An 18,795-nucleotide genomic window follows, 5' to 3' on the forward strand; every position below is an offset into this window, starting at 1 on the left:
TTGTTATATTAATGACTAGCTGATATTAGCTAGTACATTTCAAACCCACTAGCTACTTTTAAAATTCCACTAGCATTTAGCTTGTATGCTTGTCTAAATTTGAGCCCTGTTGGAGGTCAAAGGTCATGTCAGATCTTATCTGGCCCATAACTTTGACATGCATTGAGGAATCTTGTTTATATTTTGCATGAATGTTTAACTTAATGAGACCTGACTCTGTCTCAAAGGTCAAGGTCACATTTATGGGTCAAAGGGCAGGCTTGACATGTTGCCCGTGGGCATCTATAGTTTTAGATTTGGGGATGTTAAACAAATGCCTGAAGAGGACCTGTTTTACAAAGTGATACAAATATCATATTTTCATTTTATGGGGCGAGTTTCATTTTGACATAAGTGTTAAGCATCTTAAGTTTTTGTTTTTCAGGAATTTGACGGGCCTTGAGGATTTTTGCCATTTGCAGGAGCTAGTTTTAGACAACAATGAAATAGATGACACCACTGTGTTCCCTCGTTTGCAACAGCTGCATACTCTCACACTCAACAAAAATAAGGTAAAACACTAACCTCTGTTGTTGCTGCTTGGGTCCCAGCAAAACCAGTATGATTTCAAGCCAACAAAATAAGATCAACAGAACTAAAATGATAAAGAGTTTCGACACTATTGTCTTCAACGTGTATTCAGATAGATACTACAGAAATATGTTGGCATGATATCTAGTGAAATCATTAATCTCTATGTTAAGAAATTTCATGTTTTGTGCCAACATTAAAAAAGGTAAAGTTTCTTGTTTAACGTGGTTAGTTGACGAAAGTCCCCACCTGGAATGGATGGAACAACTTATTTCCAGCCGAGTCCACGACAGGCATCATATTTACCTCCCCAGCACCAGTCTAGGCTGATACTGCAGGAAACAGTACCAATTTATGTAAATCACCCAGCACTGAGCTCTAGTCGGGATTTGAACCAGAACCGCTGGCGTTGTAGTCCAACCTGCTAACCGCTATGCCACTGACTCCCTATTTTATTACTATTTCCTTGGGACATGAATTCCTAGATTTAAAATGTTAAAGAATAAAATATTGGTAATTTGGTTTGTGTTTATCATACCATTTTAACAAGTCACTACATGCAACTCATTTTCCTGTAGAGTGTACAACACGTACATGTCAGCCTCTATACCATGAAGAGCATTGTTTAGAGACTGACCTTATAATAATTATTTATAACTGCATAAAAATGTTAGGAGAGGTGTTCCCTTTCTTTCAGTTTCTTAATTCTGAAGTTGTCACTCTATAGCCTATATTCTGTACATGGGATTTCAATTAATGGATCTTGAATTACCATTAAGTCCCCAATTGCAATGAATGTTAATGATTTTCATAGCAGTTCATTTTCAAGATATACTAAACTTTACTTTCTTTAGGTATTTTCATGTTTCTATTTCCCACAATTAAGATTAATTTTTGGTTGCGGGTTTATCCCACTACCAAAGTTAAGTGTATTTCTGACATTCATGTAGCATCTTTATTTGATTCCAAATCACATCCAAAGGAATTTGTTCATGTGCTACACAAAGTTGTCCCATTCATGAACAATGCAGATGAATTATCAATGATCAAGCAGTTCTTATTCATCCTCTATCCATTCACACTGGCCATTTAGATTATATAAGATCTGTTAATGATTAGGTATTCCAGCCTATGGTTACATCACTGACTTCCAGCTGTTCATGTAAGGTCAGGCAGAGTTTATCTTAGATATGAAGCACATTAGTATTTGTTTCTTATACATGTATATTTATAGATTGGCATTTAAAATTAAAATAACTCTAGCAAAACCCGCAACCACCAGACATCTCAAGGCTTTGATTTACTTTCAGTTAACAGATTTAGAGCATTTAATAGAAGAGATAAAGAGTAAGTTTCCTAGACTTACATATTTAAGTTTACTGGGAAATGCAGCGTGTCCCAACCAGCTCTCGGCACACGACAAAGATGATGAAGATTATTCCAGATATAGGTAACATTTATTATCATTTCATTGCTTTGTCAGCTGGCCGTCATGTGATCTCTTTGTATTACAGATGTATTTGTTTGACATTGTCAGATGTTGCCTACCGTTCTTTGAAGAATACTTGGAAGTACTTACAGCTTTTTTGTGATTGAAGAGTACTACTTGAAATATAGGCCAGTTTGGGTCATATTGTGTCACCAGTTTCTTTATTCTTGTGAATCTGTTTGCACAATCTGTCAGAGGATGCACTGAATATATCATACAAGTAAATTGCATGACAGTTATTTCTTTAGTTTTGGATCTCTTGCACTTCCTATAGTAATAGTAGTTAAACAATGCCTATAAAGTTATAAGTGGTCACTCTATTTCTAGAATTTAATATGTTTGAGGCCTACTGCCTCCACACCCTCGCTTTGCCCACATACCTGACTTGTGCATGCACATTGTAAACCTCCAGGGATAATTTTTTTGATAGTATGCTAAACTTTTGTGATGCTGTATTGTGAAAAGAACCTTGTAATATAAATATGGATGATGATTAAGTTTAAGTACTAGTGATAACAGGGATAGAGTGAAAGTGCATCAAACACTCTGAAATTCATGTTATAGGAGAGATCGCCATGACGTCACGCATAAATACCTGTTTATCTGGTGGTGGGTAAAACAAATGTTTTTACACCGTTTGTGTATGGGATCTGAATTTTTAATTTTTAATAACTTTTTCGCTCATTTATGGATTTTAAAAATAAAAAAAGTTTTGAAATGCTTAGGATTTTCATATTTTCCCATTTAAATATCTTTTTAAAATGAAAATCCGTTTTAAATGACATAAGATTTTAATAGCGGCGTAGCGATCCTCCAAACATTTTGGAAAAACACTGTAAGTTAAGCGTTCATAATTAATCCATTTAATTTCGAATTTATAATCAAAAGTAATCAATAAATTGCTTGTTTTATAGACTTTCCATTGATCAAAAAAATATTGATAGTATTTGTGTTTTAAGAAAGTTTAAGCCGTTAGAAAAACATCACTGTTTACAAAAAACATGGACGCTCGGCGTCGGCCCACCCGGTCTTTGTCTTATCAGTTCTAAAAATAGAAAATACAATGAATTTGTTTACAAACACGATCACTCCTATTAAAGGGGCTCAATTCATGGAATATTTCTGTCATAGTTGTGGCCCTTGTGTCATATGTTGTGGGTAATGATATAGAACAGATAATATAATCCTTTTTATACGCCCCAAGGGATGTATTATGTTATGGTCCCGTGTCCGTCTGTCCGAGCTCACATTTGCATACTTAGGTGGCTATAGGAACAATAGGTAACTGTACTTTTTCTTTGATGTCATTCATTCTGTAAGGCTTTTATGCGGCTATTTTTCTCTTACGTGGCTAAAAGAACAATAGAGAGAACAAAAGAGCAACCACATAAGTATCCATATGTAGGAACGTCCGTCCGTTAGCAATTTCGTGTCCGCTCTGTAACTCTTGAACCCCTTGAAGGATTTCAAAGAAACTTGACACAAATGTTCACTACACCAAGACAACATGCAGAACGCATGTTTTGAATGTGTCGTTTCAAGGTCAAGGTCACACTAAGGGGTCAAAGGTCATATGAGTGTGCTTCGTGTCCTCTCTGTAACTCTTGAACTGCTCGAAGGATTTCAAAGAAATTTGGTACAAATGTTCACCACACTGAGACGACATGCAGAGTGCTAGTTTCGGATGACTAGCTTCAAGGTCATGGTCACACTTAGGAGTGAAAGGTCATATGAGTGTGTTTCATGTCCGCTCTGTAACTTTTGAACTGCTTGAATGATTTCAAAGAAACTTGGCACAAATGTTTACCACACTGAGACGACGTGCAGCGCGCATGTTTTGGTGTACTGGCTTCAAGGTCAAGGTCACACTTAGGGGTCAAAGGTCATATATGACTTTGCTTTGTGTATATTGCTCTGCATTGCAGTGCTCGTTTTTATTTTGCAGGTCCTTTTTTGTTCTCTTACAATAATTTTTGTTTTTGAATTACTTCCCTTTTTTATTACAATAAATAGGTTATTTTGAAACTTTTTTATTATTGGCCGTAGGGAAAAACCGAGACCACTTTTCTGTGGTACAACATTGATGGTACAACCAATTTTTAGATGTATTTTGACATAACTTTAACTGGTAAGAATTTTTTTGTCCTCATAATTTAAAATACAAACAAAATAAGACAAAAGATTCCCATTGAATTCTGAGATTTCTGCGAGAACCTTCAGCATAAGCTCTTTTGTTGGATTCCTTTAAGTCAGTTCTCAAAACTTCAAGCTGAGATTCTGAAAACAAATATTAAAATGCAACTAACCATAAAACCATTAGAACTGAACAGTGTAACAAACATGATATGAACTAAATTCGTATACAAACAAACTGAAACGTCAAATACACCTGTATACTATTTATTATAATTGACTGTTATCGAAAGAAATTCATCTGTATACTATTTGTTATACTTGACCGTTACCGAAAGAAATTAATACAACAAAATTATAAAATTAACATTACACCTAAAAATGTCATTACATGGGAAGGGGGACAACTCTTCTCCACAGATTCCTCAATACCACTGTACTTTAAAACCTTGCCTAAAGTTAAATATGCCATTTGAGCATTTTCAGGCCTCTCAACACCTGCGAAATCATCCAGGTAATTAAGAATACATATCCCAATACTGAATAAAATGAATGCTAAAGCATTTGTCACTCTCTGACATATTGAAGCTGCACTCCGCAAACCCATGGATAACACAGTGTCACAAAAGATATGTTTTTTCCAAACAAATGACACTAAATTGTACTGTGAAGGACATATACTGATTTGCCTATATGCTCGTTTTAAGTCTTTTTTAAACATTAAACAACCTTGACCTTTTGCTAAAATAAGTTTAATAAAGTCATCAATTTTTGGAAAAACCAATGACACTGTTTCACCCAAGTAAACATCTTTATCTATATAGTCGTTGACTGCATTTGATGTGCGACTACTAAGATCTAAAATAACTCGTCTTTCTGATACTGACTTCTTTGGTACTGAATTTAAAGGAGAAATTAACAGATTGTGATTGAATGGATTACTTTGAAACGGTCCTATAACAGCTTCATGAGACATTTCTTTTACCAGATAATTCTCAATTTCTATTGGAAATTCAGTGGCTCCTTTATAGTTTTTATATTTCCATGTATTTTTTGTGGGCGACAATAAATCTTCATTACCTTCAAAGCCTAAAGGGAAACCAAATTCCAACAAATCACATACAAGTAAATCTTTATAATCAAAATGAGTTAACCAAGAACGTATGTATTCAACATTGATCTTATGATTAATCTTAATACGACAACCTTCGAAATTGAATTTTCCGGAATCCTTCACTAACTTATGTATTTTAACCTTTTCTGAACTGTTTATAATATGTTGACCTTTACCTGTTCCTTTGCAAAGCTTACAAGATTTTGAGTGTTTGCAAATATGTGAATCTGCTAAAGTCTCTGAATATTTGTGATCCTGTATACTTGGACTAAAGAGAAATTTAGGCAGAAAAATATCCTCAACTTTCTCCTCGTTCAAGTATTTTGTTTTTAAATTTTGTTGTCATGACAAAGTATGAGGACAGGAAGAAGAACTTTCTGGGTGTTGTAATTTAACTTTATCTTTAATCCAACAAGTTGCACAAATATGTTGGGCTAAACGCATCCTACCTTTTACCACTATGGTATGTCCACTTTTGTGTTCGCAACGATTACGCTGAAAAAGGGAACAGAACCATACATGTGATTCATCTATGGCATTGTCTGGTTTGGGGTTTTGAAAGGATGTGTATTTCTTAGGTTTGGCGCCCTGATGAGAAAAACTCTTGCTATTCATGCTAGCAGAGTTACTTTTGTTTAAAAGAACTAACTCCAAATAAGTGAAATCATCATTCCATGATTTGGAACCTAATTCTATTTCCCTCAGAACCGCAGCATAATATGATTTTAAAATTTTAAAATCATGGGAAGTGTTCAAATACATTATCCTCTTTAATAACTCTAGACGACCTGCCTGTTCTGCTGCTTTTGTTTTTGGATCAGAAATTATTTCTAATTCGCCAGCCACAAATAAATTAACATCTAAATTCTGAAAAGACATATGACGGCTAACAAATTCATAACGTAATTGTGCGTGAGGATAACGTTGTTTGTTTTTGACCTTGTCAGAAGCTTTCATAGTAATACCAGACTTTCTGCTTGATTTTTTATGTTTACTTTTGTGCTTTTTCTTCCTAGACTTAGAAATCTTTACTTCATTATCTTGATTATTATCACTAAAAACATCAGACTCTACACTTGTGGAACTGTCCGAATCGCTGCTACTATCCGAACTTGTATCTGACTCACTCGAACTGAAAAGTCCTAATTTTTCTACTTCCTTTCTTGCAGCTCTCCTTAATTTCTTGGATTGTCTTAAATCCTTAACTGTCAATTTTGACGTTGCAATTTCTGTTAAAATTTCTGATTTAATCGGCGTTTGTTTAGAAAGATCATTTTGTTTACCTTTCAGGGCGTTGACCTCTGCTCTTTTCTGTACCAGTTTTTGACGCAGATTTTCCTTCTCCCGTGATTTTAAGAGTTTCGCTTGTTCGACTTCTAGACTCTCCAACTCCTCTTTCATCTTTACCATGTCGGAATCATCTCCTTCAACGTTTATTTCTTCTATCAATGATTTAGAAGACGACCTCCTTTCCAGTTTCCATGCGCCATCTACGACGGACTCAGTCGGCTCACTCTCGTTTTCTGCGGACCCTTCGTGCATTCTTTTATAATCGATCCGTGCTCCTTTACGTGATTTGGCCATTATGCGCGGCACAAACGTACACTGGTGTATAAATTGTCTTTTCTGCTGTCTCTAGTCATAGAAGAATCATGGCAATGATTTGCTCATTATTCGTTATGTCTCTATAACTACCCCTACAACCACTCCACTACTGTACTGCAGTGTTCTACTGAATAATCTGGCCGACGCAGATGTAATCACTTCTCAAGGTTTGTCTAGATTCTATCACTTCTCACAGTCTGTCTTACGACAATGTTAAATTTCAAAAAGTTACCCTTCTCGCCAACTTCCAAGAAGCTCCTGGGAATTTCCTCTTAATTTATCCTTTAGATTACATGTTTGTTTATTAAACAACACTAGTGTACTTATTATTTAAATATTTCTTCTTGTTTCTACTACCGAAATAATTTTGTACGAGATTGTGACACGATCTCAATAATTTTCAAGAAGTGGCGCGAAAACCCTTGCGCGTCGTTAAATAAACTATTCCGACCAATAAGAAATCACGTTTTAAATTAAACCAATGAATATGGACGACAGATAAATACAGGACAGGTAAAGAACTTACGAATCAAATAAATGGAAATGCTGTCGTCGTCAATTAAATATTTTAATAAATATTAAAATAGTCCAATTTACTTCATTTTCGTACAAGACAATGAAATTCCTTCCACCATGAATGGTTTAGATCCAATAATTACAATAAACGACTGCTTAAATCTAGTTATTTGTGTAAATTTCTAACTAAAAAAAATGAGTGAACGCCAAGTAAACAAAGTCAAGGACGATCTCAGACTTTAAAAACCGTCACCATACTATTCCGTATGGCGGTTTACTAGGACAGAGTGAACCAATTTTTTTTTCCCGTGGTTGTCCTCATAAAATGATGAAATGTTTGAGCTTCGAACTCTTGGCCCAGTTTTACATTGCCTATAGCACATATACTTGAAAAAGTAGTCCGTCAGTTGCATTGACGGTATAAACCTGCATTGACTGAATAAAGCTCAAGTTTACACGGCAGGCAGATATCGGCCTGATAAATGCATAGTGGTAGGATAAATTGCCCTGCTTGGTGGTGCTCTTGTAATACTGAAACAGAAAAAGAGTGAAAGTGCATTGAATTATTTAAGGATAAAAGGGGCATAATTCATTGATTATTTGTACCAGAATGCTCTTTATTTCATTTGATGTTGGTGGTGATATGTTCTTGGTTTGAATCAAATCCGTTTAAAAACAGAGGTAGAATGAAAGTGCATCAAAACCTGAAAGTCTAAATAAAAAGGGGGAATAATATTTGAAGTACTGTTGCCACAATTATGGTCCTTATTTTAATGAAAATTTATAAGTAAAAGTGCATCAGAACTTACACCAGATTTGAATAGGTGCTGATACAATGGTGAGTAAGATAGTTCTCCATATACTTTATACTGATCAGCTAAAATGTGTGATATATACATATACATGCCTACTGGTTGAATTTGCTAATTCTATATCAATGCTTATCTTTTTATTTCAGATATAAAGTGCTTTATAATTTACCCAATTTGAAGTTCCTAGATTCGACCCCGGTTACAGGAACAGATCTGGAGGAAGCTAAACGTGTTGGTCCATTTTTGACGGTGGTCAGAGGCTCTGATGAACCACATACAGTAAGTTCTTCAGTTAGATTATATGTTTCAAAAACATTCTCTTGTATGTGTCAAACAAACCAATGGAAGTAGAGAAATGAAGCGATGAAAATTCAAAGCTTAGATTTAGCAAAGATGAAATAGTATATGGCACAGTCTTGCATGTTTCATATGAATTGTAAGATATTGCTGTTTTGAATCATTGTTATTCACTTATCTATCATCACTGATTTACTGACTTTTCAGATAATTTAGAAATAATGTGAGCACTTGGTACAAGATTGTTTGTTTGTGTAGTACTTATCAAGATTGGTAATTGTTCTTACGAACCGCAAACTTATCGAGATTGGTAATTGTTCTTACGAACCGCAAACTTATCAAGATTGGTAATTGTTCTTACGAACCGCAAACTACACAGACATGGCTTTTCAGGATTTTCCTCTGATGTATTCTAAATTTGCAAATTCTACCAGACAACCATTTTCTACTTACAGTTTACAGTTTTTAAATCATTTCACATTTGCTTTAAATTTGTGGATATTTCAAAATATGGGGAATTGTCTCAGAAAAAAGCACCTACCAGTAGATCTATACATTTTATTTTTCTATATGATAGATGATATCTTGTTTTACTACTGTAAAAAGTCATTAAAATCTACATTGTACGAAAATTTCTATTCACAGAAATGTCATTAAAGTTGTGATTTTCCCATTGACTCCTGTTATTAAAATTTTTGTGAGATCCAAAGCTTTCAAATAAGTCAAGCAAAATATCAAGCACACCACTAAGGTTTTTTTCATTTGCATAGTTTATTCTTAAATCAGGGTCTAATTATATTCTACATTTTGAATTTTATAATTATATCCTAATTTACAAAACTACCTTAACATAGTGTCTTGTACCACACAAATGTTCCTTGGGTGACCCACTACCAAAAGTGTACAAGTTAATCAAATTTGTCAAAAACATGGCTTCCAGAGAGCATTCACTTTCCTGCAAATGTATATTGTGAAAACTTTAAAATCTTCTTGTCAGAATTTTTAAATAATGTTTTTTTGGGTGACCCTTTATCAAGAGTGCCAGCATGGCCATCAGAGCTAAGAATAGAAAAATATTCAAAGAACATTTCCTCCTAAATGGTTGTTCTGATTTTGAAATAATGCCAGAGAAATGTCCATTGGTTGACCATCTCCCAAGATTATGCATAGTAATCCAGTTTCTCAAAAAACAAGTTTGCCAGAGCTAAAAATAGAAAAATCTCCAAATGCAATTTCCTTCTAAACTGGTCTGAATTTGAAATAGTTCCGGGACATTCCCCAAATATTGCTTGAGCCATCTTGATGCAAAAAAAACCCAAAAAAACCGTGCCTCTGAGGTTGGATCTATTTTTAGCTCACCTGTCAAAAAGTGACAAGGTGAGCTTTTGTGATCGCGCAGCGTCCGTCGTCCGTGCGTCCGTGCATAAACTTTTCCTTGTGACATCTCTAGAGGTCACAGTTTTCATGGGATATTTATGAAAATGGGTCAGAATGTTCATCTTGGTAAATTCTAGGTCAAGTTCGAAACTGGGTCACGTTCGGCCAAAAAGTAGGTCAGTAGGTCTAAAAATAGAAAAACCTTGTGACCACTCTAGAGGCCATAGTTTTCAATGGATCTTCATGAAAATTAGTCAGAATGTTCACATTGATGATTTCTAGGTCAGATTCGAAACTTGGTCATGTGCGGCCAATAACTAGGTCAGTAGGTCTAAAAATAGAAAAACCTTGTGACCACTCTAGAGGCCATAATTTTCAATGGATCTTCATGAAAGTTGGTCCGAACGTTCATTTTGATGATATCTAGGCAAGTTCGAAACTGGGTCAGGTGCAGTCAAAAACTAGGTCAGTAGATCTAAAAATAGAAAAACCTTGTGACCTTTCTAGAAGCCATATATTTCATGAGATCTTCATGAAAATTGGTCAGAATGTTCATCTTGATGATATCTAGGTCAAGTTCGAAAGTGGGTCACGTGCCTTCAAAAACTAGGTCAGTAGGTCAAATAATACAAAAACCTTGTGACCTCTCTAAAGGCCATATTTTTCATGGGATCTGTATGAAAGTTGGTCTGAATGTTCATTTTGATTATATCTAGGTCAAGTTCGAAATAGGGTCATGTGCGGTCAAAAACTAGGTCAGTAGGTCTAAAAATAGAAAAACCTTGTGACCTCTCTAGAGGCCATACTTGTGAATGGATCTCCATAAAAATTGGTCAGAATGTTCATCTTGATGATATCTAGGTCAAGTTCGAAAGTGAGTCACGTGCCATCAAAAAGTAGGTCAGTAGGTCAAATAATGAAAAAACGTTGTGACCTCTCTAGAGGCCATATTTTTCATGGGATCTGTATGAAAGTTGGTCTGAATGTTTATCTTGATGATATATAGGTCAAGTTTGAAACTGGGTCAACTGCAATCAAAAACTAGGTCAGTAGGTCTTGAAATAGAAAAACCTTGTGACCTCTCTAGAGGCCATACCCTTGAATGGATCTTAATGAAAATTGGTCAGAATGTTCACCTTGATGATATCTAGGTCAAGTTTGAAACTGGGTCACGTGCCATAAAAAACTAGGTCAGTAGGTCAAATAATAAAAAAACCTTGTGACCTCTCTGGAGGCCATACTTTTCATGGGATCTGTATGAAAGTTGGTCTGAATGTTCATCTTGATCTTGAAACTGGGTCACGTGCATCAAAAACTAGGCCAGTAGGTATAAAAATAGAAAAACCTTGTGACCTCTCTAGAGGCCATATTTTTCATGAGATCTTCATGAAAATTAGTGAGAATGTTCACCTTGATGATATCTAGGTAAAGTTCAAAACAGGGTCACGTACCTTCGAAAACTAGGTCAATAGGTCAAATAATAGAAAAACCTTGTGTCCTCTCTAGAGACCATATTTTTCAATGGATCTTCATGAAAATTGGTCAGAATTTTTATCTTGATAATACCTAGGTCAGGTTCAAAATTGGGTCACATGAGTTCAGAAACTAGGTCACTATGTCAAATAATAGAATAAACGATGTCATACTCAAAACTGAGTCATGTGGGAAGAGGTGAGCAATTCAGGACCATCATGGTCCTCTTGTTCCTTTTATGTCTTGGTCATAATCTGCAGCTCAGGTTTAAAAGAAATTTGGCAGAAATATTTCTTGTTATACCTGTTCGAGCTGTGAAACTCTGATCGATGTAGGGCATCATGGTTGTCTTGTCCAGCATGGCTACAAAATGCTTAACTGACATGATAATGATAACTAATGTCAAATACCTATTGTATAAAGTTTTGTATCAAATATTTTTTTTTTCCAGTTCCCTGAAGAGAGTCCACCATCTCCTAGTCCCTACTCACCACTTCCTGAAGCTGGGAGAAATGATGAGCATCAGGGTAAGACAAGAGAAGACCAGTTTTAATAATTATTATGTCTCCCCCACTCTTGGGGAGACATATTGTTTTTGCCCTGTCCGTCCGTCAATCTGTCTGTCGGTCCATACGTCACACTTCATTTCTGATCTGTAACTTGATAACCATTTGATCTAGAACCTTCAAACTTCATAGGGTTGTAGGGCTGCTGGAGTAGACGACCCCTATTGTTTTTGGGGTCACTCCGTCAAAGGTCAAGGTCACAGGGGCCTGAACATTGAAAACCATTTCCGATCAATTACTAGAGAACCACTTGACCCAGAATGTTGAAACTTCATAGGATGATTGGTCATGCAGAGTAGATGACCCCTATCAATTTTGGGGTCACTCTGTTAAAGATCAAGGTCACAGGGGCCGGAACATGGAAAACCGTTTCCGATCAATTACTTGAGAACCTCTTGACCCAGAATGTTTAAACTTCGTAGGATAATTGGACATGCAGAGTAAATGACCCCAATTAATTTTGGGGTCACCCTAGTAAAGGTCAAGGTCCCAGGGGCCTGAACATGGAAAACCGTTTCCGGTCAGTAACTTGAGAACCACTCGACCCAGAATGTTGAAACTTCATAGGATGATTGTTCATGCAGAGTAAATGACCCCTATTGTTTTTGGGGTCACTCCGTTTAAGGTCAAGGTCACAGGGGCCTGAACATTGATAACCATTTCCGATCAATAACTTGAGGACCTCTTGATCCAAAATGTTGAAACTTCATAGGATGATTGAACATGCAGTGTAGATGACCCCTATCGATTTTGGGGTCACACTGTTAAAGGTCAAGGTCACAGGAGCCTGAACATGGAAAACAATTTCGGATCAATATCTTGAGAACCACTTGACGCAGAATGTTGAAACTTCATAGGATGATTGAACATGCAGAGTAGATGACCCCTATTGATTTTTGGGTCAGTCTATTAAAGGTCAAGGTCACAGGGGCCTGGTCATGTAAAATCATTTCCGGAAAATAACTTGAGAACCACTTGACCTAGAATGTTGAAACTTAATAGGATGATTGGACATGCAGAGTAGATGACCCGTATTTATTTTGGGGTCACTTGATCAAAAGTCAGGGTCACATGAGCCTGAACAGTGACTTGAGAACCGCTAGGCCAGGAGTGTTGAAACTTGATGGGATGACTGGACATGCCAAGTAGATGATCCCTATTGCAGCCAACCATCAGTGTCTCTTTGACTTTCGCTCCTGACCCCTATTAACTTCTTGCCTATAGGACTTTGCATTGGGGGAGACATGCGCTTTGTTACAAAAGCAATTTCTAGTTATTAACTAAGAGTGTTTAAGCCTAAAGGGCACAAATATTAAGCCTATTATCTGTTGACACAGAGCAGCAATGACAAACTGCCTCTGTGACTCAGACATTTCAGCCATTTGAAAATAAAAGCTCCATGCAACTTACAGCACCAACAAGAATTTACTTTGACATCTTTGTGTGACCTTGACCTTTTAGATAGGGAGTTTTGTTCTTTGGTAATACTCTTGTTTCACTGAGGTTATTGTCTCTGCCAAATAAAAAAGATTGCTGAATGCATATCAAAAGTATGGTTTTGAGAAGCTCTAAAATGACCATTGACCCCTACATTGACCTTGACCTTTTATATGAGGACCGGGTTTGCACCTGATGCTGTCTCATTGAGATAAACATTTAGTGCCAAATAAAAAACATTGCTTCATTTGTACCAAACTTATGGCCAAGCAAAATATCTTACATGACCTTTGACCACTAAGAGTGACCTTCAGCTTTTAGATAGGGATCTTGGATTTTTCATTGGACACTCTCCTTGAATACATTTATGCCAAATGAAAAAAAGTGCTCCATGCCTTTTAAAGTTACAGCCCTGACAAGCTGTAAAGTGACATTTGACCCCCAAGTGTGACCTTGCCCTTTTAGATAGGGACCTGGGTTTATATGCAGCACTCTGTGTCATTGAAGTAAGTATTTATGCCAAATAAGACAATGATTGCTCAATTCATATCAAAGTTATTGCCCGATCAAGATCTGACATGACCTTTGACCTGCAAGTGTGACCTTTACCTTTGAGATAGGAACCTGAGCTTTGTGTGCGACACTTCATCTCATTTAGTTTAACATTTGTGCCAAATATAAACAAGTTTGCTCCATGCATGTCATTTATTGTCTGGACAGTCTGATGACTGTGACACACTCACTATAAGTGAACTTGACAGAAATTACAGACGAATGATTTTGCTTCCTTTAATTTGATGATAAGAAATACACAGTCACAATTGTGTTAAGGACCACCTCAACAAGAAGGCCACTTGTGTAACAGCTGCTTGTTAAGGCCAATATTTTCTCTTTACATTTAACTACAAATAGTGTTTAAATACTGTCCTAAGAGACCACCTGTCAATATAAGCCACTTTTTTCATTTTCTAATGATGGTCTTTACACACAGGTTTGACTTCATTGATAGTGCCAGTCTGTTGAAAGGCAAAAACTTAAACATGTTGTAAATGTTTGTAAGTTGATTATTTTTTGACCAAGTTTTTCCTCATAGTGTTTGCATACAAAGGAAAATAATTCAGTGGAATTATGCGTGGCACAGAAAACTTTGCAAAGAAGGCTTCTCTATAAGCGTACAAAATAGCAAATACTTGTGCCATTGGGAGGAATTGTCTTTTTTGTACTTATAGTCATGATAAAGAGCTGTAGTGTAGATTTCGTAACATTTATATATTTTTTAATATGCAGGATGTATTTAAACAAAAAATAGATAAAACAAAAGGAATATTTACGTTGTTTGATAGTATGCTGTGATTTATTAAAAATTAATGATTACATTCTAATATTTTCAGGAACATTTGGAAAGAGCAAATATGTGTATTATGGCAAACATTCTGAAGGAAATAGATTTATCCGCAATACAGACCTTTGACCTGAAATTGATCATTTTTACTTCACTGCATTGAACTGGACTGACCTGATGTATCTCATTGGTGCCAAAAAGTCACATGACCTGCCTGTGTCTGCCGGAGGGATATTCTACTTCTATTTGTGCAACATGAATTGTGACTGAGATATGGAGATATTTACCACCAGTGTCTTGTGTATTTTCGCTATGCTCTTTATTTTGTTCAGAAGCATTTGTGGGCATGGGGCAATATAACTTGAATTTATTCATATTGGGTAAAATGACATGTTCTTACAGGGTTATTATTCTTGGAGTTGTCTGTGTCCTACTTAATTATCTTTAGCATATTTAAGTTGTAAATTTATTTATATGCGAGGTTCTATATTCCGGAAATTGTAAAAAAGTTAATCTGCTTGTTTTGGCTTTTTTTGTTTACTGGGTGTACATAAAAGCTATACATCAAGCAGCGTTACCTTCACTGTCTACCTTAAAGATTGATTGCTGTTAATTGTATGGATGTTTTAACACCTCTGATTTCCTGTAAACCTTGATGACTCTATACCTGTAACAAACACGGCTTCACATGTAATTTGTATCCAGGGACAGATATCAATGTTTGTTTAATTAAACACACTGCAAACACAAATCTTCTAAATGAAACAATTACGTTTTTTGTTCTGTTCGTCTTTAACCTTCCTACTGTCATTACGGAAACACTAAACATAGTGGGGAAGGTTTGTGTAATGAGGAGATTTTGTATTATATTAATGGTTAATATTTACGCGAGGATAAATGTAGGCGAGGTGAGGGACCTCTCGAATATAGCCAAACCATGCGAACATTTCTGATTTTACAGTATTGCCACTCCATGACACTGCAAAGCACACAATCAACTATTTTATTCCTACAGTAAAAATGCTGATAAAGGAATGGTATAATACATGCAGAAAGATTTTTTTTTCAACATGCAGTGTTGTATTTTTGTGCTATCTTGCTCTGTAAAGATTCTTAATTTGTAATTATAGTATCAAATCAAAAGAGGAGTTCTGTACCTCATATTTTTATTTTGATGTAAATGGGATATAAACTGAAACTTTTTACTTCTGTTTTGCATCATATAACCTGTACTGTATACGTGTGCAGTAAGCCAAAATCAATAAAAGAAATTTGTGATACTTTTTATTGTGATTTGCTGAATTTGAGATGTATTAGTGTAAATGTAGAATAAATGTGCAGAAATGTATGAGGTAGTTGATATTTTTTAAAGATATTTACAACATGTAACAAGATACAGTTATCATAATTTTGAATAATTTCAGTAACAGTTTATAATGCATTTATATAAAGAATTGAGAAGTTACATTTGGGAGGACAAATGATTTCAGTTGATAGTGGAAATAGGAAGAAGTTTATCAGATAAATACAAAACTATTTAAGAAAACTGTTTTGCTTAAGTACCCTATTAAACACATTTTATGTGCCATTTTGCTTTGCCTATTTGGTGTTTTGTTACATTAAATTGTTTTAATATTTTTGTATTATGGTTACTTGTTTTGGTGTCATTTTAGAGTAAGGATGTCTGATAGCTTTTGAAAATCAGTTAAAGGTTGTATAGCACGTGTATCTTTTACTCCTTACCTTATCCATTTTGTTATTTCATTTTATACAATTTTATCAAAAACTGAGCGAGTACAGTGCATTTTTATCTATTAATTGTTACAGACTTTTTTTCTTGCATGCAAGAACATGAACAAAGCACATGTTTTACATGTCACCATTATCTTCTCTTTTTTTTGCTTTATTGTCATACCTGTCAAGACACACGCATTGCGCGTGTGTCACAGACATTTCGGCCCTAGATCACGCTCACACGCCTACTATTCAAGGTCACACACATTTTAAAGAAATAAAGCAATTGTTTTTTCATAGAAAATTATTGAATCAAACATGCGAGGCGACGTTGACACAGTGTTTTCATACCGTATACAGCTTTTACATTCACCGGTGCAACGTGTTATTTCTACCGCATGAATAAACATCACAAAAAGTAAACATGGAGGGAGACTATTCTGTTTTGTGTTAAAAATCTAAATTTTCCATGTGAGAGCGTTTCTGGCTTTTAGGGATCATCGCCCTCCAGACTTCCACGAAGGACAACCTTCCTTTTGAACCCCGATCACACACATGGCCTTTGTGGAGCCTTGACAGCTATGTATTGTAGTTAAATCAGATGTGATATGGCTTTTGACTGTAATAATATTTCAAAAGCAGACATTTCTGAAATTGAATGTATATCTAAAATATATTGAAATAAAGGGGACTAACTTAGAAGAAACTTATGGTTTTGCTGTTGGGAGTTCAATAAGCTAGATACCTTTCTAAAATTTCATATTTCCTTGAAATACTGTAAAAGAACATACTTTGCTGGGTCAAAATTTTGCGAATTCAAAATTTTGTGTATGTTCATGAGGTTTAATATTCAGAAATTGTAAAAATGGTATCATACTTGAATTTGAATTATACTAATGGTGAATATTTACATGAGGATTAATTTTTCTTTAGATGTTACTAAAGTGAAAATTCAACTCTCGTGAAAATTTCAGCTTTTACAGTAGCTGTTTTGGCCTACACTATAAAAAATTCATGCCAATGAAATCAGTCAGTTTTACAGATGTGATATTGAAGTATAATAGGAGTACATTTCTGTGTAATCTAGTTTGTGGGTCGGTTAATTTAAAAACAAAGGGAAAACTTATTCAGTCCTGTTTTGAAACAGATTCACAAGAATGTTCCTTGTGTGACCCTGTAACAACAAATTATTTTGATTCATGAAAAATCTTGGTTGCTAGGCTGTGTGGTCATTTTTCCTTAAATGTATACAGTTATATTTTTCATGTTTTTGTCTTATGTATGAACATATTTAAATGATGCATTCAGATGGAACTATAAATCAAGGTTCTAGTTTGGTTGCTGTTGACTGTTTTCTGGGGTAGATATGGTACCTAGCTTTTTGCTTATTTTGTACTTTGGTGTGTTTGTGTATGACAGGTTATGTTCTTCTCAGTTGGTTTTGAATTATGTAAATTGTAATGAAGGATATAGGTTGCAAATGGCAGCCCTTTTATTAGACAACGTATGTTGTGCAGTCAGCTTTTTATGCTGCTAGATCTCACACTAGTACTAAATGACAATGCATGTAATTACATTCTGTGATATCATAGATTTTTGTGGGCATAAAGCTCATAGTTTTGGCCAAAACAGGTTTCTAACTGGATGTAATTTTGTGTATGAATGCAACCATAAAATTGACAAAAGTTGTTCCCAACAGATATAGTGATTTTACATTATCTTTCTCATTTTGCATCAAAATATAATTTTTTTTATTCACCATCTTGCTTCAGATAGGTTAATATTTTATGGTTTATATATTAGCTGCACCATGAGAAAACCAACAAAGTGCATTTGCGACCAGCATGGATCCAGACCAGCTGTGCATCTGCGCAGTCTGGTCAGGATCCATACTGTTCGCTAACGGTTTCTCTAATTGCAATAGGGTTTGAAGGCGAACAGCATGGGTCCTGACCAGACTGAGACTGCGCAGATGCGCAGGCTGGTCTAGATCCATGCTGGTCCCAAATGCACTATGTTGGTTTTCCCATGGTGCAGCTCATATCTGTTCAGTGTGGGTACATGTATTTTCGTGGGATGTGCTTACTTATAATTGAAAATCCATGTAAAAAAGCTTTATATGTAGTCAAGCTTTCTTTCTGTTATATGTTCTTTGTTAGAATATTCATAAATAAACTATGAATTCATTTTGTACACATTTGTTGTTTTTAGCACATGGAACTTGTAATTATGCTCTCTTTTAAAGGTTATTTCCTTTGGCCATTTGTAGAACAAATTTTGGATTTGGTAAATAACTGCATAAACCAGATTGTTTTGAAGTCATTGAGGTA

General features: G+C 35.4%; 1 protein-coding gene across 1 annotated transcript in view; it reads left to right on the top strand.

Moving 5' to 3' along the window:
• Positions 1-18,658, top strand: part of LOC123563448 (leucine-rich melanocyte differentiation-associated protein-like) — a 32,923-nt gene extending 14,265 nt beyond the window's left edge. Inside the window, exons 3-7 of the mRNA XM_045356272.2 lie at positions 425-551; positions 1,881-2,020; positions 8,386-8,518; positions 11,838-11,913; positions 14,781-18,658. Coding sequence (XP_045212207.1) covers positions 425-551; positions 1,881-2,020; positions 8,386-8,518; positions 11,838-11,913; positions 14,781-14,860 — 556 coding nt within the window. The 3' untranslated portion in view covers positions 14,861-18,658. The remainder of the gene's footprint in view (positions 1-424; positions 552-1,880; positions 2,021-8,385; positions 8,519-11,837; positions 11,914-14,780) is intronic.
• Positions 18,659-18,795: the final 137 nt, after the last annotated feature.

The sequence above is a fragment of the Mercenaria mercenaria genome, chromosome 2, assembly GCF_021730395.1.
Source record: "Mercenaria mercenaria strain notata chromosome 2, MADL_Memer_1, whole genome shotgun sequence".
Classification (NCBI taxonomy): Eukaryota; Metazoa; Mollusca; class Bivalvia; order Venerida; family Veneridae; genus Mercenaria; species Mercenaria mercenaria.